Source organism: Eutrigla gurnardus, assembly GCF_963514095.1.
Source record: "Eutrigla gurnardus genome assembly, chromosome: 19".
NCBI lineage: Eukaryota > Metazoa > Chordata > Actinopteri > Perciformes > Triglidae > Eutrigla > Eutrigla gurnardus.
This window is the reverse complement of record NC_139930.1, coordinates 751,950-775,799: the sequence shown is the minus strand read 5'-3', so window position 1 is coordinate 775,799 and position 23,850 is coordinate 751,950. Positions and strand designations below refer to the sequence as shown.

At 41.6% G+C, this 23,850-nt stretch overlaps 1 protein-coding gene across 2 annotated transcripts in view; it reads left to right on the top strand.

Annotated features, from left to right (window-relative positions):
- The window catches only part of slc12a2 (solute carrier family 12 member 2), a 74,713-nt gene that overhangs the window by 37,292 nt on the left and 13,571 nt on the right, over window positions 1-23,850 (top strand). For both annotated transcript variants that reach the window (XM_084034429.1, XM_084034428.1), the window contains exons 8-20: window positions 428-552; window positions 1,776-1,860; window positions 1,950-2,110; window positions 2,211-2,318; window positions 2,677-2,800; window positions 3,261-3,362; window positions 10,815-10,970; window positions 12,212-12,311; window positions 12,840-12,951; window positions 15,249-15,389; window positions 18,512-18,618; window positions 19,392-19,471; window positions 20,893-21,036. In XM_084034429.1, coding sequence (XP_083890555.1) covers window positions 428-552; window positions 1,776-1,860; window positions 1,950-2,110; window positions 2,211-2,318; window positions 2,677-2,800; window positions 3,261-3,362; window positions 10,815-10,970; window positions 12,212-12,311; window positions 12,840-12,951; window positions 15,249-15,389; window positions 18,512-18,618; window positions 19,392-19,471; window positions 20,893-21,036 — 1,545 coding nt within the window. The remainder of the gene's footprint in view (window positions 1-427; window positions 553-1,775; window positions 1,861-1,949; window positions 2,111-2,210; window positions 2,319-2,676; window positions 2,801-3,260; window positions 3,363-10,814; window positions 10,971-12,211; window positions 12,312-12,839; window positions 12,952-15,248; window positions 15,390-18,511; window positions 18,619-19,391; window positions 19,472-20,892; window positions 21,037-23,850) is intronic.

Here is a 23,850-nt window from a genome sequence, read left to right as displayed (position 1 = left end):
TAATGTTTGCATGTCAAAGTGGCCTTGAGCGAGGCGCTGAAGGCCAGACTTCTTACTTCCCACATGTACATGACGATGGTAGTAAGTTTATATATGCATTTTTACATTTTTAAATTTTTAAAGTTAAAGTAAACATTTTTAAGTCTTAAGTTTTAAGTTGAAGTCAGTTAACATTCAACAGAACTTTCTCCACAAAAAATCAAACAAAAGTTCCACTTTTACTCTTGTGTTAACTAGAGATGTGCCGAGACGTTTCTTCGAAATAAGTTATTCAGTATGAAACGAAGAAGAATAAAAAACGAAGAAGAATAAAAAACGACTCATCGACCGAAGAAATGGAGTAGCCGACCTACTCGTAACCCCAAGGACCTGGGAGTGAAGGCTTTGTCTGCTGCCATTTTTGTGTTAAAACCTCTTTTTATGGCAGGTTCAATCATGTGGGAAAATATGGGTCCTGACTTCCGGGGCGAGACGTTCTTCTCTGTCTTCGCCATCTTCTTCCCTGCAGCCACTGGTATTCTGGCTGGAGCCAACATTTCAGGAGACCTCGCTGTAAGTCCACTGTATTTCTTGACAAAATCCTAAAGGGGTGCAGGGATCCTGATGCCGTAGATCTGATGCCTGATTCCAACTACACGGTATTTGTGTCTGGTATGATGGTACGACGTTTTGCTTGCTTGATGCTATATGAGTAGCTGACTCAGAGGGTTGCTCTCCAGCGTTTTTTCTAGGGGTGTGCATTGGCACTGCCCTCGCAATTCGATTCGATTACAATTCACGAGGTAACGATTCAATTCGATTTTACGATGCATTGCGATGCATCAAAATTCTACTGCACACAACAAGGCAAATTTTTCATTAGTCATGAGGCAATACAAGCAGTCAGATATTGAACAACAGATTTTATTGGCTGCTATGTGTGTATTATCTCTCTCCTGTATCTTTGACATAAATGTCATTAAATAAAATAAAGTTGAATGTTACAGGGTATTGGATATGGCATTTTCAAACCTGAAAAAGAAAACATAAATCACTGCTTTCAGTGCTTTGAATGAGAAATGTTTCCCTTCTCCCTGCTTTTGACCATATTCACTGAAGCCGACACTATGCTCCGATAGAACAACATAAATCTTCCGGTTTTAGAAAAAAAATGCGCCTCTACGTGCACGTAGAGCCTGTTTGTATTGCGCCCGTCTCATCGCGTCCACTCAGCGCAGTTCACAGTTTGTGCACAAGCCACAGATCCCACCTCCCCCTATATCACAGGCGCATGCCTCAAGCTAGGCATACACTAAATGACATTAGCAGTTGCTATCTATGAGTAAGTTAGCCAGCCTACCTCTGTGTAGCGTGTACTCCATGCCGTTTATCGATGACACAGGCGCGTTCACAGAATCTGGTGCATGCGCACTGACGAGCACTCGATGGGAGAGAGCGGAGGAGCTCGGTGGTAGAGGGGGAGGGGCCTGAGTGTAGTAAACATTCGAAATGTGACTCAATCTGATAGACTTGCCGACTGCGACTTTAATTACCCGTCTATCGCGGTCATCTCCCTCCACCTCAGCCATCTTGATACTTTAGTGTTGTTGTCCGGAAAGTGCCCGCGGAAGTAATTGAAACTTCACAACTTTATTGTCCACTTGAGGCCAGAAAATAGTTAGTTTTTTCTGGCCTTTTTTCTGGCAGGATTGATGACATCACCTAAAAGCCCCTTTTTGATAAGGATTAACAGGTTGATTGTTATGTTGAGTCTGAGTTGTAGTTATTTTTTGCAGGACCCTCAGCAGGCCATTCCCAGAGGAACCCTTCTGGCCATCGTGATCACAGGAATAGTCTACCTGGGTGTTGCTGTTTCAACAGGTGGAGTACTACCTCCTACATCTGGGAGTCTATGTTGCGCTTTTTCAATTCAGTTTCACAACAGTTATCCTGTGTGTACTTCACACCAGGCTCCTGTATTGTGAGAGACGCCAGTGGCAACGTCAACGACACAGTCAGCTCACAGTTCATGATGAACTGCACCGACGCCGCCTGCAAATTTGGCTACGACTTTTCCACCTGCAAGAGCGAGAAAGACGCCTGCCCCTTTGGACTCCACAATGACTTCCAGGTATGAAGCAGCTCTGTGATACAACAATGTCTGAAGTATATTTGAAACATTTCCTGGGCAGAAGTTGAAATAACAGAATTGCTTTTAATTTTTCGTTCAGGTGATGAGCCTGGTTTCTGGTTTTGGGCCCATCATCACTGCCGGGATCTTCTCTGCCACTTTGTCCTCGGCTCTGGCCTCTTTAGTCAGCGCACCCAAAGTTTTTCAGGTAAGAACCGTCATAAACGGCTTCAATGTATCCAGTGAATTACTCTAATACCCAGTGAGTGGTTTTGGAGTTCACGACAATTAAAACTCTGATGTTACATTATGTTTTCCCTTTCCAAGAATCTGGTAGTAACACCACCATATCCATGAAATCAAAGCAAAACATCTGTGCATTGATCGAAGTCCCTGTAACATCCAAAATCATAGCATTACTTTTTGCGCCACGGTCCACCAGGAATATTTGCATGTTAACTATTCATTACACTTGATCTAGGTTTGAGAATCGACGCATCACCCCAAAAAACAACATCCTGATACACAGATACGTGTATGTTCTACTCCACCCCTGATTTCCACAGGCTCTGTGTAAGGACAACATCTACCCCGGCCTCGGCATGTTCGCCAAAGGCTACGGCAAGAACAACGAGCCCCTCCGAGGCTACATCCTGACCTTCGGCATCGCTTTGGCCTTCATCCTCATCGGTACGGCTGCACACACTGCTGTTTGGTATCGGATGACTTCACAATAGGCACTACTTATTGTAATGAATTTACAGTCACGCTCTGGGTGACACATCTATAATTTCACAATAATTTAAAGAAACTTTCATGAAAAGCATTTTAATTTGGTACAAATTATATCGAAAATAAAGTTGTTATTATGGCATTTACAATTAATTGAAACTACTTTTTAAATGAATCGTGTAAAGTTTCCGATAATAAGTGAATAATGATTTCAAGTTGACATTGGATTGGATGAAACAGTAATTTTCATATTTGATGCCAATGTTATTGATATTTGTGTGTTTGAAGGTGTAACGAATGGACTGACTTGTCATACTGAGCTTTTGTGACTCCATTAAACACAATTAGAGGCCTTTCCCTCCTGCTGAGAGGACGAGAGGACACGAGTGTTCTGAATAGTTTTCTTTTCTTCCTGCAGCTCAGTTGAACATAATTGCTCCCATCATCTCCAACTTCTTCTTGGCATCCTATGCCTTGATCAACTTTTCTGTGTTCCATGCCTCACTGGCTAACTCCCCAGGTAAGATACATTTATTTATTTATTTTCCCATAAATGAAGGCTCCAGAGGAAGGTGTCATAAGACTGTCACTCTTTACAGCTCCTCTTTTAAACCCCTTTCACAATGATCTAGTCATTACCCGGAGAACACAAATGATGAAATGATGACATTAAACAGACACTGCCTGCTAACCAGTACATGTGGAATGTCCCATCGTGCATCTATGTGAATAGTATATAATATTGTCCGGAAAATGCACAGTAAGCCAGTTGGTGTTTTGAAGACGTTTATATCACAGGTAATTTACAACAACGCCAACAGAAATGTCTTACTGGTGAGATGACGAGACTCCTGGACTTGTGTCGTTAAGGGCCCTACTTCCTTATCACTGTAATGTAAGCTACGTAATGCAGTGTAATGTGATATGGAGTCTCAATCGGATATTTATGAAAAGGTGGTGTTTCCCTATATTGTTGTAGTGAAACATGCTCCTACAGCAGTGTGGGCCTCAGTGATTATGATTAATGTTATTGTCAGCTTTTTACATGAACAGTGCATTATTTTAGTGGTGTTGTTTTGTTTGGCAAATGCATTGGAACAGTTTGCCAGGAGCTGATAAGTTTCTGGGACAATACAGCAACATCAGTTATATCTAGCTGACACAAACTGTGTAGGTGAGACATAGAACTACATAGAAATAGGTGGTGAACTACATAGAAATAGGTGATGTTGTACAGCAATCCCATGTATTTTTTTCTTAACGGACACATTTAGTATTTTTCCAACCATGACCCTATATTCACCTGTGTTTGTGTGTGCGTGACTAATGGGGACCACCCGTTTGAAACTGGTCCAGTATTGAGCTATAGACGGCAGCTGGTGAACAAGTGGCGTGCGTGTTACATTACGTTCACTACGGCTGTTTTCACACGTGGTCCCTTTCAGCCCTCCAAATGTACTCAAAACGATTAGTCAGCATTCTTGGTGTGAAGACTGTAAAAGAACGCGGACCCTCTGAAACGTACTCCGATCTCCTTATAACGTTACCTTGATGTGTTAAAATTGTTTGTGGCGAGAAATTTGAATACATTTGTTTGATTCTAAATAGATATTTTCGTGGGAGTTTTCGTGTTGTTTGTTTTCACAGTTGGTCAGAGTCATGAAGGTAGAAGTGACTGAGCTACTTTTGGTCATTGATAATAAGCAAATAAAAAATGAATTGTTTTTCTCTTTGTGTCATTAAATAAAAAGCTGCTCAGTCAAAGACAACAATACTACTACTCTTATCACAAACTCCTTTTGCAGCATATCCCAGTGCTATGCTACTTTATGCCGCTTACATTTCAACACATTGTGCAAAAAATTCAGCTCTCATACAGTGAATCGGTAATGGAGGCAAACACAGCGTAGCGGTCTGTGGAGCTCTACGATCGTATCTAACGTTTCATACAGAGACCAACCCAACTACAAACCAGAGACTGTCTGTGGTACAAACAACAAGGTCGCTGCCGTATTAATGCCAAGACGACGTTATGTTCAGTGTTTATGGAGCAGCTATGGTGTTAGCCTAGCCTAGCTCTGACCAAGCTGAGTGCCAAAACAAGCATTTTTAAAATGATTTGCATATCGTCTTAACTGACAGACTTAACAAACCATGACTTCGTACTTTTTACCAATCATTGTTACTTTGGCATATCATTATCTGTGTATTGTAATTTAATCACGTCGGTTTTTGATTTTGGAGCATAGCGACCGCTGCTTTGACCCAGCTGATCTGTGGCTTGCTATTCAGTGTGAATACAGCTCTGAGATTCAGCAATCCCCCTCCGGGTAAAGGTATAAACTCAGAAAGGACGGTGTTTAGTTTCCTGGTGTGTCTGGGACTTCCACAACATGTACCAATCAGTAATAGTGTTTATTTCAGCCATGAATGTTGAAACATTATCGGTGTAAACAATTGGCTATGTATGTTTGGATGCACAGCAGAGAATCAGCAGCATCTTTCTGTAGCGCTCTGCAGCAGGCGAACTCATTTCAGTTCAAAATTCCGATCATTATCTGCATCGAGACGATCATTTTAGAGAGAATCGTGATGCATCGAAGAATCAAATATTTTTCCCACCCCTATTAAGAGGACTGAGTTTGGTTAGTTTATAGAAGACTATATGTAAAAACACCCTCAAAGTGCTTGTTTTTGCCACTGATAGGCTCCGCTTGTTATTCTACCTTTCTGAGAACATTTATCTTTTATCTTTTGCATCTTCCTTTTACTTCTCAACTGATTATTATCTCAGTAAACATTGTAAACATGAGTTTCTGGTCTCAGTAGCTAGTTCCAAGTCTTCTTCAATCCAGCATGATGTTCATGTCATGTTTACCTTGAATTACGGAAGCTAACGTGGTTAAGCCCTGATTATGCTTTCGCGTAGTGATAACGCAACGGCAACGCAACGGCCACGCAGTTGCTTGGAGACCGTGATGGTTCTGCGTTGGGTTTACGTGTCGAAATGCAATTCAATGCCACACCGGTAAAGGGCGCTATGTTTTTTGTAAAGACTGACCGACCGACCGAGACTCTTGGCGTATATCGTCGTTAGCATCGTTATAGCCTATTTGTTTACTTTCCGGCTTTAAACGTCCACAATTTTTCAGAACTTGGTGTTTTATTTCTTTGTGCAAAAGCGAGAAGGTGCAAACAATAAAACGAGGTGCAAACAATAAAAGTAGCCTTTTAAAAGTTTAACTGGCGGTGTTTATGAGTGGAAACCGGATAGCGGTCTCCAGCGGATGTAGTTAGCGGACCAATCACAGCCAATGCCGCTGCGTTGGTGTTGCGTCGCCTCGACGCGCGTCTAGGATTTTTGGGAGGTGCACGTCAGGCCCTTGCGTTGGATGTAAGGGGGGTCCGCAAGGACGTAAGGGGTCCGCAAGCCCCCTTGCGTTGTGTCGACGCGGAAGCATAACTCAGCCTTTAACAGCTTCACACCAGGTGGTCGGGGCACCGCACTGCGTGGTTGCAAAAATTTCAAGATGGCGACATCTAAAATGCTGAACGTGAGGCTTCAAAACTGTAGTCCACTAACCAATAGGTGGCATCACGATGACTATTTCCACTTCTTATATGTAGACTATGGCGTAGGGACACAGCACCTACAGGAAAACCACCAGTCTACCTAGCTGGCTTTGGGCTCGCTGGTTCATCCTCCTCCGCCTGCTGTCTCAATATTCTGGCTCAAATAAATACGTGCGGCCATCAATTCAATTCAGTTTGATTTATAGTGTTATCAACGAATGATCTCAGGACACCACACAACGAGCAGGACTAGAACACGCTCATGATTTTCAAATTCAAACACCTCAGCCACAATGGTGAAATCAGCAATATACTCATGATATTAAAATGTATTAAGTCTTTTTGAGAACACAAATTAACACTTTCCATACTCCAACACAACACACTGTACGCGGCCGGATGTTTGCTCGAGTGAAAATGTTTCCAGAATGTCAAACACTTATAATAATGATCTCAGACTGTCATTGTCAAAAACAAGCACTTTCCATGGGCGTAGATTGACCGTGTCAAACTGTCCCCACATGTTGACGGGTCGGTTTAGTGGTTGCCAGATGTCGCTTTCTCTTACGGTTTTGTCTATTTGTCCAGGTTTTGAGATATATTTCTCTGCATCCAATCCAGTCCTGTGGAATTTAGTGAGTGTAGAAATCACGGAGGTGACGTTGGCAGGCTTCTCATTTTTACTGGCTCTGACTGTCACTACACTGGCTTAAAGGATTAGCTTTGTTCCCACAAGTCATTGGACAAAAGGCCAAAAATGAAACGTCTGGTTAATGTGCTCTCTGCAAGGAGCGGGGCTCAGCGAGGATCATGTGAGTGGTTAGAAGCAGTAAACGTCTATAATGGCCCTTTATGATCTTTAATGGACCGTGTGCTGCTTTTGTAGACCAAAGCAAAGTGATGAGTCCTCCCGACTGAAACGATCGAGCTGACCGCATCGACTTCAGGTGTCTCCTACCTCAACGTTTCATGCATCACATCAAAACGTAATAGTTAATGAATCAGGAGCTGCAGTATTTGGTTCAAGTAGCTGGTGAGACGTTAGCATTTTGCTGTATTTAACACTGTTCACCTCCTACAGCTATGACCAGTAGTACAGATCTGATAATTAGACACGGATTTGATTTCCACAAAGTCAAATGTTATTGAACTCTAACCAAATTAACAGTTTAATTACCAGAGTGCTAGAAATGTTTTGCCTAATGTAGAAACCACTCACACACAGATTAATTCTTAAATGAATGTACGAGTCATTTAAGACAACTTGCCACATTCACAAATATTCTCGTATTTTGAAATTCCTCTTCAGTACGAACACAACTTCCGATTGGTCCTCACCTGCAGTCATCAGTCTGCTGGTATGTGCCTAAGTTAGTGACTAATGGATTATGTATTATTTTGAAACACATTTGATTTTAAAAACCGAAGAGAAATGATAAAATCATCATAACAATTAGGTTGACATTTTCCTGTAAGATTTTGCACTTCCAATGATAGGCCAATACAATTCTAAATGTCTTTGTGTACCCTGTAACGATATCACCATTATAATTGGTTGGTGATGCCAACATATAACACTCCAATATCAATATGAATGATTTGACCACCTCGTTGAAGTCATAGACAGCATTGCTGTGGCGAGACGTTTGTCCTATCAAAGCATTTCTTCCTTTTCTCGGTGACAGTACGACCCTCGGGTGACACAGCGTTAACGGCACCCATTATTTCTCACCATTCTTTGGCTTCAGCAGGTCCCTAAATTCCCTTTAGACTTTCCTTCATGGATCTCACAAAATAGGTTTTGGGGTCATGATTCGGCGTGTTTCCAGTACAATAAAGAAAACGAAGAAAAAGCAGGAAGTCACTTTCTTTGTTCATTTATTTTGAAGATGATAAACATTCACCAGTTGCTAATTGGCCATAATTATTACTATAACAGTTTAGGCACTCAACTACTGGCATATTGTCAATAAAAATAAATTAATAACAAAAATAAATCCCAGAATGTCTGTAATGTAAATCTCCCCAATCCTTCATCATAAGACTGTTGGTCTGTGGAGAATTGTGTTAATTCTCATGAACGTGAGCTCATTAATGTATCATCTTTACACCACCGCCATTAACTCGGTTATCTGATGTGAGGATGGTTTGCACTCGTATGAGTCCACCGCAGGAATACAAGTCGGAGAAAGTTCAGATAACAATATGAAAATTATGTTGAATGAGGTCCAATGAGGTTCCATTCACCTCCATTGAATCAGGGTGGAAGCTGTGATGTCAGACCCAGGTATCTCAAAACCTGACATCTGGATGGTTGGATTCCACTGTTGGTATATGAGAAAATATTTTGTTGTTGTAGTTTGGCTGAATTGGCCCTTGAGACTGTAGAGAATAGCTGAATGAAATGAATAATACAGTAGTTGGAGCTTTCTTTTTTATTGAGTTATTTGCTTTCTTCTCCCCACAATACCAACGCTCTAGCAGAACCCCAGGTACAGATTCTCTATCCGCTTCTAATTCCTCCAAACAGGTCATATAATTACATGGACTTAAATGGTACATGACTCATTTAGAGGCAAGCACTAACCAACATTGACTGGTGGACTGTGCTGCCTCTACTTTGGTGTTCTGGCCTCTTCAGGGCCAGTCTCCACACATTCTCTGGGACACATAAAACCCCTGCAAGGTCCAGCACCGTCAATGTACCCTTTATGTCCTGTGGTTTGTTTTAGATGCTGTCATTGTGTAACCACACACAGTCTGACTGTACCCCATCACTAAAATCCTACTAGTCTAGTTTCTGTGGAACCCAGTAAACCAATGTGGTCTCTAATAGCTGGTCCATCTGGTCTCCAGTCTAACAGGCTGCTAACTCCCATTCTTTAACCCAAGCACATATCCAACTTTAACTGTATCCATGCTCTTTAACAGCAACATTTACTAGTTTAAGACCATGTTAATGATGAAGATTATTGGGAAATGTTTTCTGTCATAGAGGATGATTTTAGTCTCTAGTGCAGTGTTGAATTAATCTGGTCCCAGTTTCATGAGTCTTTGAGAAATTTCACTTCTACTCAATCTTAAAATAAATTACATTTCATAAGTTTCTCATAATTATACATTTCCCAACAGATACACAATATTGCCAAAAGTATTCACTCACCCATCCAAATAATTGAAATCAGGTGTTCCAATCACTTCCATGGCCACAGGTGTATAAAAGCAAACACCTCGGCATGCAGACTGTTTCTACAAACATTTGTGAAAGAATGGGTCGCTCTCAGGAGCTCAGTGAATTCCAGCGTGGTACTGTGATAGGATGCCACCTGTGCAGCAAGTTCAGTCGTGAAATGTCCTCACTCCTAAATATTCCACAGTCAACTGTCAGTGGGATTATAACAAAGTGGAAGCGATTGGGAACGACAGCAACTCAGTCAAGAAGTGGTAGGCCACGTAAAATGATGGAGCGGGGCCAGCAGATGCTGAGGCACATAGTGTACAGAGGTCACCAACTTTCTGCAGTCAATCACTACAGACCTCCAAACTTCATGTGACCTTCAGATAAGCACAAGAACAGCATAGAGAGCTTCATGGAATGGGTTTCCATGGCGATCTGCTGCATCCAAGCCAAGCATCAGCAAGTGCAATGCAAAGCGTTGGATGACGTGGTGTAAAGCACGGCTCCACTGGACTCTAGAGCAGTGGAGACGCGTTCTCTCACGCTTCTCCATCTGGCAATCTGATGGACGAGTCTGGGTTTGGCGGTTGCCAGGACAACGGTACTTGTCTGACTGAATTGTGCCACATGTAAAGTTTGGTGGAGGGGGATTATGGTGTGGGGTTGTTTTTTTTAGGAGCTGGCCTTGGCCCCTTAGTTCCAGTGAAAGGAACTCTGAAGGCTTCAGCATACCAAGAGATGTTGGACAATTCCATGCTCCCAACTCTGTGGAACAGTTTGGGGATGGCCCCTTCCTGTTCCAACATGACTGTGCACCAGTGCACAAAGCAAGGTCCATAAAGACATGGATGAGATAGTTTGGTGTGGATGAACTTGAATGGCCTGCACAGAATCCTGACCTCAACCCGATAGAACACCTTTGGGATGAATTAGAGGGGAGACTGAGAGCCAGGCCTTCCCTCCAACATCAGTGTGTGACCTCACAAATACACTTCTGGAAGAATGGTCAAAAAGTCCCATAAACGCACTCCTAAACCTTGTGGAACGCCTTTCAGAAGAGTTTAAGCTGCTATAGCTGCAAAGGGTGGACCGACGTCACTTAAGTTCATATACCAGTCAAAGCAGGGGAGCGAATACTTTTGGCAATATAGTGTATGTGACAAACACTGTGAAGTGTGTTTGTTGTTGCCATGTTGTGACTTGTTTTCTTTGGTGCTGCAGGATGGCGTCCCAGCTTTAAATACTACAACATGTGGGTTTCTCTTGCTGGAGCCATTCTGTGCTGTGTGGTGATGTTCGTCATCAACTGGTGGGCCGCTCTGCTGACCAACGTCATCGTTCTGGGTCTCTTCATCTATGTCAGCTACAAGAAGCCAGGTCAGTTTTTTTTCACCATGTTGTTGCTAGCAAACGTTTACACCCTCAGAATGATTTTTAAAATGCTATAAATGATACAACTGTGCCGTTAATATGACGATACGTTATAGTTGACAAAATGTTTAAATACATGTTTTCCCATATCAAATCCTATTTCTCCCAAGGAACAGCACTAATTTCAAAAAATAAATCTTTCTATATGGAACAAAAATAAAACCTTGAAGACTTGAAGCAGTCTTGTGTTAACATAACCAGATGAAGATTTGCTATGAAATATGAATTTATTGAGCAAAAAATTGGACAAATCTATATGCGGTTTTATACAAGCAGTGATCGATCTTGGTGCTAGGGCTAGCTAGCTTTGTACAAAACTATGCTGAATCCAGGAAATAGTTAGCTTCGTTTGCCAAACCTTTTTTTTTTTTTTTTTCAGAACAAGAACGAGATAAAAGTGAACTACTATAAATACACAACAAATAAACAATATGCTAAAGGCAGTGTTTTCATTTACCCTTTAGTTCAGCCCAGCAATGTGCTGTGTGCAGTCACGGAACAATAAAGTTGAGATGAAATGAAAAATTCCTTTATAATCCTCTCAGATCACATCCCCAGTCATATTGTGCATTTCTTTGTATTTTCATATCAAAATCCAATGATCGTTCCTACCTGTAAAGCACAATATGATGCATGCTTCTTTGACCTAGTACTAACCACTTTCAACCAATAAGATCATGACATCCATGCAAAGGATTCAATTTAAATTCCTCTTGTAACTTTTTAATGCTCAAATATTTAGTTTCACTGAGGAATACTCTCAGTACAAAAGATAAAGACACTAACGTCCGTTTCATTGCGACTCTGAGCTCCAATGTCAAATAGTTTTTATTTCTACATAAAAACATGACTGGACCTAATGTATGTTGTGTCATCTACAAACATGTTGGACTGTTCACGACAAAAAAGTTACTTGTTCACACACTGTTACATGATACTGAGCTGTCAGGCTCAGTATCCCCCCCCCCCAATACTTGTTCACTTCTTCAAACACAATGCTTGCCGTGCAGCTCTGAACACACACCTGTGTGCACACTCAGTTTGACATGCAGCTACACACACATCCGGGCCTTCCCATTGCCTGCAACACCACATGGGTCAGATGGCCTTTGGCCCAGCAGGATGACCAGTAAACACACTTCCAAACTGCACTGTTTGTTTCTGCCTGCATGCATCCTCCTCACCAGATGTGAACTGGGGCTCGTCGACCCAGGCTCTGACCTACCACCAGGCCTTGACCCACACTCTGCATCTCAGCGGAGTGGAGGACCACATCAAGAACTTCAGGTACAAAAGACAAGAAGCAGCCTTATTAACTTACTGATCAAACATGCTGTCATTAAAGCTGGACCAGTCTGGGTGGCCACTAAATTATGGCAGTGGGAAAAAAAATGCACAGAGCTTAATGTTTACTATTCTCCATCCACAATGTCACAAATGTTCCCTGAAAGCACATGTGTTGTGTTTGAGGATGTCTATAGAGAATGTGTGTGTAGACTGTCCTCGTGGCAGCTAAACCAGCAGGAGATTAAAAGGCATCTGATGGTGTCTTCAGTGTTCCTCTGAGTCCCCCACCCCCCCACCCCACACCTCCATTAAATCCCTCGCTGCTTAACATATTTGCTTTGATGTGCGCTACTCTGCTCCCGTTTTTTTTTTTTTTTGTCCTGTGCTTAGAAGACTAGAAGCCACTGTGAAGGTCAGAAGATGTGTCCGCAGATTTAAATGCTGTAAATGTGCCTACCAAAGTGTGAAATAGTTTATAGATGTAGAAGAAACAGTGTTGACGTTTTTCTGTGGATTGTCTGATTGTAGACCCCAATGTTTGGTGATGACTGGTTACCCCAACTCTCGTCCAGCTATTGTGGATCTGGTCCACAGCTTCACCAAGAACGTAGGCCTGATGATCTGTGGTCATATTCGTACGGTGAGTCCATACTCTTATTAAATAAATTCTCTAAACATACAAAACAACACAGATGTGTTTAAATTGCTTTAGTCCACAATGCTCTCAATATACATACTAGCACTGGGTGATTTGACCTAAAAATAAAATCTCGAATTTTTCAAACTAATGGACAACTTATGATTCAAACCGCAATTTTTTGTTTGTTTTTCTCTTAACAAACTAAAAAGACCAAGGCGAAATTTACATATTTTCTTTATTAACACTAAAAATAAATGAGATTACCAAGTGGTCTAGGCCTATGTGAACAAATCAGTTCTTCAAGGTAAAAAAAATAAAACAATATTTTAAAAAAACAGCACCACTTGGCTGTCATTATTGTGCAAAGATTTTTTTTAAATCAAATTGAAAAATGTCTCTTGTAGGCCATCCCTGAAAAAAGTTGTAAAATGAAATACAACTAATAATAATATTTAGCTCGGGTTTAGAAAGCAGGGATTCAAATAAATTAGTTCCTAAATAAATGCAGTAATTAATCAATTAGATTGTTAAACTAATTATTTTGGTTTTATAAAGAGTAAAAATGGTTAACTCTGCGTTTAAAACAAATTAATCATGAATGAGTTAACATGGCAAAAACAGCAGAAAACACTTATTGATCACTCAACAACATCCATCCATCCATCCATTTTCTACCGCTTATCCTGTATTTTAGGGTCACGGGGGGGCTGGAGCCAATCCCAGCTGTCATTGGGCGAAGGCAGGGTACACTCTGGACAGGACGCCAGTCTATCGCAGGGCTGACATGTAGAGACAAACAACCATTCACACTCACATTCACACCTACGGGCAATTTAGAGTCACCAATCAACCTATCCCCATCCTGCATGTCTTTGGACTGTGGGAGGAAGCCGGAGAACCCGGAGAGAACCCACGCTTACACGGGGAGAACATGCAAACTCCACACAGAAGGAACCCGGGCCGACCCGGGAATCGAACCCAGGACCCTCTTGCTGTGAGGCGAGAGTGCTACCCACTACACCACCGTGCAGCCCCACTCAACAACATTACAAACATTATTAGATATTAAATAAAACAGTTATTTTCACAGAAACCTCTAAAAGTCCACCAAAACAATGCTCCACTTTGCTGTTTCCGCTCCCTTTGCTCCAGCTGCATGCACTTCTGCCCTTCCCCCTCAGAAAGCCCTGTCATTACTGTGACGTCATGTATATCAATGAAAGCCTTGACTCTCTGCTGTCAGGAGCTGTTGGAATTAGGGCGATCGCGTGAATGGTTGACGAGTTATGGTAATTTAAATGTCCTATGTCTATTTCTGTCACAGGTGACAGGGTTCTACTGAAGCAAAAGAAACCTGCGGAGTCTAGAACTGTTTTTTAAATCACAATTTTGCGGTTCAGCCATTTCACAAACCATAGGATATTAAAAATGAAAATTATTCAATTAATTTGAAAAAATCGCCCAGCCCTAAAACATACATACATTACATTTTTCTGCAGTAAAAAAAAGTGTCAAATTCAAATATTGCCAAATTTAGAATAACACAAACTTTTAACACAACTTTATTGCAATTCCTTAAAGCATTAGAAATAAATAAAAACAACAGTTCTCTGGAGTATAAAGTAAAACTGTGGCTGAATCAGAGCCATAGTATCGCATTTTAATTATATAAAATAATGGGTCTGCCCCTAATGTACATGCACATTATAAGTCAATATAAGCCGAGTATATTGACTTTGCTGTCCAGGTCTGAAACAGGAACGGCTGCTGCGACCAGCTTCTGATTAATATCTTCTTGCTCATCATCACCCTGATGAGATAATTTTCCCGGTCTCTGCTCAGGCAGGACAACTATCTCTGAGTCACAGAATGGAGCCCATCAATGATGATATGGTTGATGCGTTTGTTCCACTCTTATATAAACAGTGCAAAGAGCCTTTTACAAATCCCTTGGCAGCTAGAACCACTTCATAGAGGAAAGGCCATGTTGAGTGGATGAATGTAGGCTCTGTGCAGTCCAGCGGCTCGCTGACTCGCCGGCTCCTTCTATTTCTTCCAAGTTAAATGGTGTAAACATTCTCAGCTTATAGCATTACCATTTCCTGGCTGAAGAGCAGCTTTTCTTCAGGAAATAAACAAAATCCTTGACGAGGAGATTCAGAGCAGGGCTTAGTTCTACTAATTGAAATCTCCAGTCTGTGATCTGGTTCAATGAAGCATACTATGATGTCTGACCATGGGAATGTGAATCTGCAGGGCTTTGGAATTGATTATATTTGCTGTATGTCTGTCCACAGGGCTACAGAAGGCCAAACTTCAAAGAACTGGCCACAGACCAGGCCCGCTACCAGCGCTGGCTACTGAAGAATGAGACCAAGGCCTTCTATACGCCGGTGTTTGCTGAAGACATGAGGCAGGGTGCACAATACCTGCTCCAGGTAAGAAAACGGCACTGCTCAATGTCAAAGTAAGGAGCCCCTCTACGAGAGGCCTGAGTAATGCTTACTGGAAAAACTTCCACAGCAAATGCCAACAACATCCAACAGCCAGCCGTGTTGGCTCAGTGTACTCTGCTGGTGTTCAGCAGAGCACTAATGGCACATTTTTCATACTTGTTCAAAAATGTTGCCTAGAAGAAATGTTAGAAGTTGTTTATCCTGGTTGCATATAGTTATATTCATTGTGTAAGAGGCTCTAAACTTTGTTGAATTTGGCCCAGTATGTCTTTAAACTGTGTCAATTTCAATTAATCTATGATCATATAAACGATGATTCCCAAGCAAAATTAATAAAGACATGGGAAACAATTATTTCTTGGTTAAAAGAGTAGCCTGGCATTATTTTATATAAATAAGAATTGTTATATATATATATATATATTTGTATAGGTATGGTTTTTTTTATTTTTTATTGTCTATACTGTCATGAAAAGTCTCCTAAACCGTTCATCCGATTCTCACCAAAGTTTCTGTGGCTCATCACTAGACCAAGCTGATCAATTGCTACCAAAGGCGTAGCCAATGAACATCAAAGGGGTGGGTCTTTGGAAATCAATACGCATAACTCCATAACCTATGGTAAATGATCCTCATTTACCATAGGTTATGGGCCATGGGCCAATCATCACAAAACTTGCAGAATATGTTGACATATCTTCCAGGAACATATCCTGAAAGTTTAATTAAAATCAATCAGGGGCACTACAGGAAATCAGCCATTTTCTGCCATTTTTCCTGTTTTTGCCAATTGTAGGGTTTGTATTTTAACAAACTCCTCCTACACCGTTGATCTGATTCCTGCCAAACTCGCTGAGCCTGTTCTAAAGGCCGGATGAAAAATTATCAAAAGCTCTTAAATAAGTCAAAGGGTGTCCGGGACCGTGAACAAATTTCATCCTTCGCCACAAAACTGCAAACTGTTATAACTTCAGTGTACATTGTCCTATCTGGTCCAAACTCCACACGTTTGATGATAATCCCATCCTGAACACGTCTGCACTGCAATATTGACTCATAGTCAGAGCGCCACCTACTGGCGATAGAAAGTGTTATGTTTTATACTTCAGCGAACTCGTCCTAGCAGCTTTATCAGATTCACTTCAAACTCGGTCATCAGGTACTAAAGACTTCAATGATGAAAAGTTATCAAACGATCTTGCTAAAGTCAAAGGGCGTGGCCAGTGCATGGCATTTTTGCCAGTGTACAGGAAGTTGTTGTAACTTCAGGATACAATGTCCAATCTGCTCAAAACGTCATATTTGATAAGAGTCTCACACTGAACACGTATTGCACTGCCTGACCTGAGGTCAGAGCGCCACCTGATGGTACCTGGAAATGTCATGTTTTTACACTCTTACCACTCCTTCTAAGGGATTGAACACCTTTAGCTTTGACATACATGCATGAAAGTTTGTAGGTACATAGAACATGTAGAGCTCTACAAAAAAGCCTCCTGGACCCATACCCCAAACCCAACAGGAAGTCAGCCATTTTATGTGAAATCTCTTATCTTAATCGTTTTCATGGAGTATATTTGAACAAACTCCTCCTACACCATTGATCCAATGAACATGACCCTGAACATGTCTGCCCTGCAATATTAGGAGATGAGCCAGGCCTGCGCAGAATCGATCGGCGGCGATCGCTGCACAATGCATGCCGGTTAGTTTTGTGTCCGACTTGATCTCGACTTGCTCTGACGTCATGCACACGTGGGCAACGATAATCTCACGAGATCAACGCGGCCGCAGTTTTTAGAGCCAGGTGCCTCAGTTGCCCTCAACTGACTGCAAGCCCCGGGGCATGATGGGAAACGCCTGACTCTCGCCTCATCTACGAGTTGATTGGCTCTTAGTTTTGACAACAAATGGCACATTTAGTAAAAAATGCAAATTTCCTGTGTGAGCAATTAAAGTTAAATCTGTTAACAGACATATGTCATGTGGTTGATTATAAAAATAATAATCACCCCGATACACATTTAATACAGTATAACGGTCTACCTCAACAGCAGATACACTACTATCCTCTATAATGTTTTATATAGATACAGTATATGTAAACATTACTTATATTTATTGGCATTATTTTATACTTTATATTTTTATACTTATTTGACTCTCTTTCCTGACTCTTATAAAGCAACTGCAGCTGTACATTTCCCGAGGTTTTACTAAAACATTCTAATTCTGATTTCCACAGATATTTATGAACAATTACAAAATAAATGCGAATGTGGTCGCAAACAACAGATAGCCTACAGATCGGATGTAACTTTTTCTATGACTTCCTGTCAAATCTTCGAAGGCCGATGGAAACTGTCCGACTGGAGCGCAGCTTTTAGGCTCTGTCTCCTGCTGCTCCGCCTGCTCTTGTCTACTTTCCAGGCGAGGCGCAGTTCATCTCCAACGAGCCTAATGACTCACAATCACAGCACCACCTACAGGCGACAGGAAATGTCATGTTTTTACACTTTTATGCACTCCTCCTCATGTGATGGCCTGATCCACCTCAAATTTGGTCAGAAAAGCCTCCAGACATTGCTCACGCTTACTATTGAAGATTGGGAGGATGCCTTGACCGCTTGACCAATGCTTTTTTGCCAATAACAGGAAGGGATGTTTCGATATTCCTAATGTCGTTCAACTTTGTAAACCAGTCTAGCATAATGACTTTAAATGTCTGATATGGTTACCAACAGATGAAATTTCAGGCACGGGACGACCAGCGACGGGGCGGTGGCTGGGTAGGCAGCCGCAACACTGGCAGGTGGCCGTAGCACTCCCGACTTGCAAGGGTCGTGCATCACTGCTCGCAGTTTTAATTTAAATTTTCTTGTGAATAAATTGGTCCTAGCACAGGCGAGTCACACTGAGTGCTCCCAGAGTTTCATCTCCAGTGTTAAGACTGGCAGTGATAACTATCCTGAGAGTGAATCCAATAGAATAGTCCACCAGAATGCCTTCATTTTTAATTTCCTGCTCCAGAAAGAACATGTCAGTTGGGAGTGTAGCCAACCTCACTATGAAAGAATTTCATTTCATTTCTTCTCCTTCTCAAGGCTGCTGGCCTGGGCCGCCTCAAGCCAAACACCCTGGTGCTGGGCTTCAAGAACGACTGGAGGGACGGTGACATGATGAACGTGGAGACTTACATCAGTATGATCCAGTAGGTGGAGCTCTTTCAAAGACACTACCTTTATACAATGTATTTACAAATATAGCTGAAGCAATTCGAAGCTGATCTTTCATGTAGCGTGATTGCATACTAAGTCAACGCAGAACCACGTGAATATACACCAAAGATTATCATCACTGAGATTTATGTTTATGTTTTAATGCATGTGTTGACTAATGGCAAATTAGTTTACAATATGCTTAATATTTGGATGAATTGACAAAAAACGAAATACATGAATTACTTGATTCACTGAAATATATTACCACAAGCTAATTGGTTAGGACCTGAAGCTCTCAGGCCACATAATGGAGGTCTGGGGCCCCAGGACACTACATCCATGAACAGGATCCTCAGTCTTAGAATATTTCCTGGTATGACTAAACATATTCAGTAGTACAGTGTTGGTCAAAATCCTGTTTGGTGTCATGTGAGACTGTGAGTGAAGGACTTAAGCTGAGTGAGTTCCTGATTGTAAAGTGTGGGGATTATGGCATTAGAGCTGAAGGTCAGAGATGGTTCAGCCTAACAATATTAAAATCACAGCTAATACGCTCAGCAATGCGCCCTTTCTACTTTCCATCCGGTCAGTAGCTGTGACAGTTTTCAACCTTCACATGTTTGAGCCTGCAATCTGTGAGCAGTTCTCTCAGCAGTGCCTATTTGTCATTGTTTTCTTTTTAAATGGCAATGTCTGTGTAAGTGAGCATTTCATGCTTCATTCTTATTAATTTAAATATTTAATTTTGTGTTTTTCTTCTCAGTGATTCCTTTGACTTCCAGTTTGGTGCTGTCATTCTGCGACTGAAAGAGGGACTGGATGTGTCGCACATCCAAGGACAAGGTATCAGACACATGCATACACACACCTCCTACAAAATCACACTCACATATAACTAAATTGTACACTCAATTACGTTTCCAGGGAAGTGTATTTTCTCCTGGAATGAACTTTCACAGTTTGAAACAGTTTGAAATATGTGATTAACAAACTAAATGAAACCAGCAACAATTCTACAAAAAAAATACATACAACTAGTAGTACTACTAGTCCGATTTAGGCAACAATACAACATAGTTAGGTTTAGGGAACAGTACTACATAGGTAGGTTTAGGAAACACAAGGACATAGTTAGGTAGAGGCTACAGAACTACATAGTTAAGTTTAGACAACAAAACTACATAGTTAGGTTTAGACAACAAAACTACATAGTTAGGTTTAGACAACAAAACTACATACAGTAGAGAACAACACTACATAGTTAGTTAGGTTTAGGGAACAATGCTACTTAGTTAGGTTTAGGGAACATTACTACATAGTTAGGTTTAGGGAACAACACTACATACTTGGGTTGAGGCAAAAAAAATGACATAGTTAAGTTTAGACAACAAAACTACATAGTTAGGTCTAGACAACAAAACTACATACATTAGGGAACAACACTACATCGTTAGGTTTAGGGAACAACACTACATAGCTGGGTTGAGGGAACAACACTACATAGCTGGTTTGCTGGAACAACACTACATAGTTAGGTTGAGGGAACAACACTACATAGCTGGGTTGAGGGAACAACACTACATAGCTGCTTTGATGGAACAACACTACATAGTTAGGTTGAGGGAACAGCACTACATAGCTGGGTTGAGGGAACAACACTACATAGCTGGTTTGATGGAACAACACTACATAGTTAGGTTGAGGGAACAACACTACATAGCTGGGTTGAGGGAACACCACTACATAGTTAGGTTGAGGGAACAACACTACATAGTTAGGTATAGGTAACAAAACAACATAGTTAGGGTAAAGGGTTAGTGGTTAGGGTTCGTGTTAACCCTGCATCAACATGAAACTACATGGACATTAAGAGATGGGTTAAACAAGAAACAGCAGAGGTTGTTATGGGTTGGGTTGTTATGAGCTCAAAATAATGCTAGATCCTTCTTTTCCCATATCGCATCTTGATGTATATTTTTTCATCAGGGTTTGCTCAGCATAAGCTTGGAGACTACATTTATAACTGACTGCATGTGTTACAAACTTACCCAATATGTTGAAAGAGCAAAGAAAAACAGAGTCTGTGTGATCCCTTGAGTATCCCTTCGATGCTTAATTCTATAAAATGGTCCGATTTCCTTTTTCTACTTGTTTTTTTTCTCACACTTCAATAAAATTCCATCTAATCCCCACCTTGTTATTTCCCTCTCTTTGCCTTATTTTCTGTCCTTCCTCTCCATCTGTTCAATTCCATTTCCTCCTAGATGAGTTGCTGTCCTCCCAGGAGAAGTCCTCAGGGATGAAAGATGTGATTGTGTCCATAGACACCAGCAAAGACTCTGATGTGGACTCATCCAAGCCATCCTCCAAGGCCACCAGCATCCAGAACAGTCCGGCCATGCAGAAAGGTCAGCCTGCCTCAGAGAGAGAGAGAGAGAGAGAGAGAGAGAGAGAGAGAGAGAGAGAGAGAGAGAGAGAGAGAGAGAGAGAGATGTTAGTGGGTCATGCTATGTAGAGTCGAGGTGAAGTCTGAACAGGTGAGTCTTTTTCGGAAGATGGCAAATGACTCTGCTGTCCTGACATTGGTCGGGAGTTCGTTCCACCACTGAGGCGCCAGAACAGAGAGTCTGGACTTTGCTGAGCGACATTTGTTTTATTTCAGCGATGGTGGTACTAGCCGGCCAACTGAAGTAGAGGAGCGAAGTGCTCGCTTCGGGACGTGTGGTTTGACCAGTGTTTGAAGGTAGATGGGTGCCGTTCCATTGATGGCCTTGAAGGCCAGTGCCATCGTCTTGAATTGGATGCGTGCTGCAACAGGGAACCAGTGGAGGTCACGGAGGAGGGGGGTCCCATGGGAGAATTTGGGTAGATTGAAGACAAGGCGTGCTGCAGCGTTCTGGATACGCTGCAATGGTTTAGTCGCAGAGGCCGGGAGTCCGGCCAGGAGAGAGTTGCAGTAGTCAAGGCGGGAGATGACCAGTGCTTGGACCAGGAGTTACATTGCATCCTTTGTGAGGAAGGTCAGAATCCTGCGGATATTGTAGAGGGCAAATCTGCAGGATCGGGCCACAGCAGTGATGTTGGGGGTGCAGGATAGTTGGTCATCGAGGATTACACCCAGGTTCCTCGCAGTTGAGGAAGGCACTACTGTGATGCCCTCGACAGTGACCGACAGGTCACTATGATTGTCCACCAACACAATGTCCAGTTGGATAGCCAGTTGGTTAGCCATCTCAGACTCTTATATACAATACATGGTAATAAAACATCCTGTTCAGTCTCCTCGCTTCTACTTCTCCAGAGTTCCACTTCGGGCAGGTAGCCAGAACTGTTGGCCGACTCTGGTATGGAGAGTTTGGTGTAATTCCTAGGTAGTTCTTTCTTAACACATTCCTGTACCTCTGATAGCTAGCTAACTTCTCTTCATGTTGCCTTGATCTTGGCAGCCGACATCCTGTACCAAAGTCAGACGGACCCCTGTGTCATATGACACACACTTCATTCAACAGAAACAAAATTAATTATTAATAGCAATTAATTAATAGCAATCACCAGCCTTTGTTTGTTCACCAGGGGCCCGTTCCAGAAAGCAGGTTTTCCTGAAACTCTGAGTTTGTTTACCCTGAGAAGAGGGATACTCTGAGTTTTCCGTTCCAGAAAGACAGTGAACTCAACCTTTAGGTCAGTTACCATAGTAACTGACTCTGTGAACCTATTCTGCTCGCTGGCAGGTTTGCTTCAACATACCCTGAGTTTCTCCTACATGTTTCCGCCTTTTTACAGAATCTGAACCAACTCTGAAAACAATTGCCATCCTTTCCTCATCAACCTTATCGATACGGAAATAAAAGTGATTCTAGCAGCCTACGTCGGGAGAGGATTTTGATTACTTAGAAGAAAATTACAGTTTTTCCTACCGATCACATATCTAAAACAATATTCTCCGACATTTTCAACATTTCATATCGCGGATATAATCCAGATTATTTGCAGAGCTCTTTTTTGCGATTGGGAGTTTTCTGAAAAAGGATATTTCTTTGTTAAAATAGCCACTTATATTTACTTTTTAATATTTTAAATATGATTGAAATCATATGCCTTAGTCTACGTATTTGTGCAATATTCTTATGCTTAATTTTCAGCTGCAGCCACTTTCTTTTTGTGCCTGGGGGGATTACACCTATATGATTACCTGCGCTACTTTGTGAACTACGAGAGTTGAACCCCTGTCCCCTGCACCGTAGGCAGCGTTGGAATGAACTACTAAAATAAACACAATAATATCTAGAGCTGTGTTGAAAAAAATCGATTTTCCGATTTTTAATCGATTCGCATATTAATGACCGATTATCGATTCGTACATCCAAAGATCGATTTTTTTTTTCCTTTTTTTTTTTTTTTCCTTTTTTTTTTTCCTTTTAATGTGAGACAATACAATAAACCACCGAGTGATACAAGACATACTTGAGAACACAAGACATAAACAGACAGTCACATATGATCGATTTTTTTTAATGAAAATTATTTTCTACATTTCCCTCAGTGAACTTTTACCCCCGCCGCATCACTAAATTCACGCAGGCGCGCTCACTAAATTCACGCAGGCAAGCTCGGTCTAAAAATAACTCGAAAACAATCATGGCGTCGGACAGTGATGGTGACGTTAGCCGAAACGGTTCAAATACATTTTTCATTTTTAATAACATTAACCCCCGGATCGAATCGAAATCGGATCGAATCGGAAATCAGATCAAAATCGGATCGAATCGGATGGAATCTGAGAAAATCGGAAAAAATCGATTCTGAAACTTAAAAATCGGAATCGAATCGATTCTTGAAATTTGAATCGAAACCCAGCTCTAATAATATCTCTAACTCTCTCCCGGTTGCCATGGTGAATCATAGTATCGGAGCTCCATTGATGATGACTTTGTAGAGTCGGCAGGCCCGCACTTAACTCAGAGTTTACATACTCGGAGTTGATTGAACTAATCCAAAACCGCTGTTCTGGAACCCAAAACTCAGAGTTGGTTGACTCAGAGACAGTTCAGCATTAGGTTCAGAGTTGGTTGAGCCTGCTTTCAAGAACGGGCCCCAGGTCTCATTTGGTCTGGATTCATGAAGCCTGTTTAGAGTATTTGGTGTTTCATATATAAACAACAAATACCTGGACTACTGCTGCTTACTTTATTCTCATCTCAGCTGCATTGACATAAGCCAAA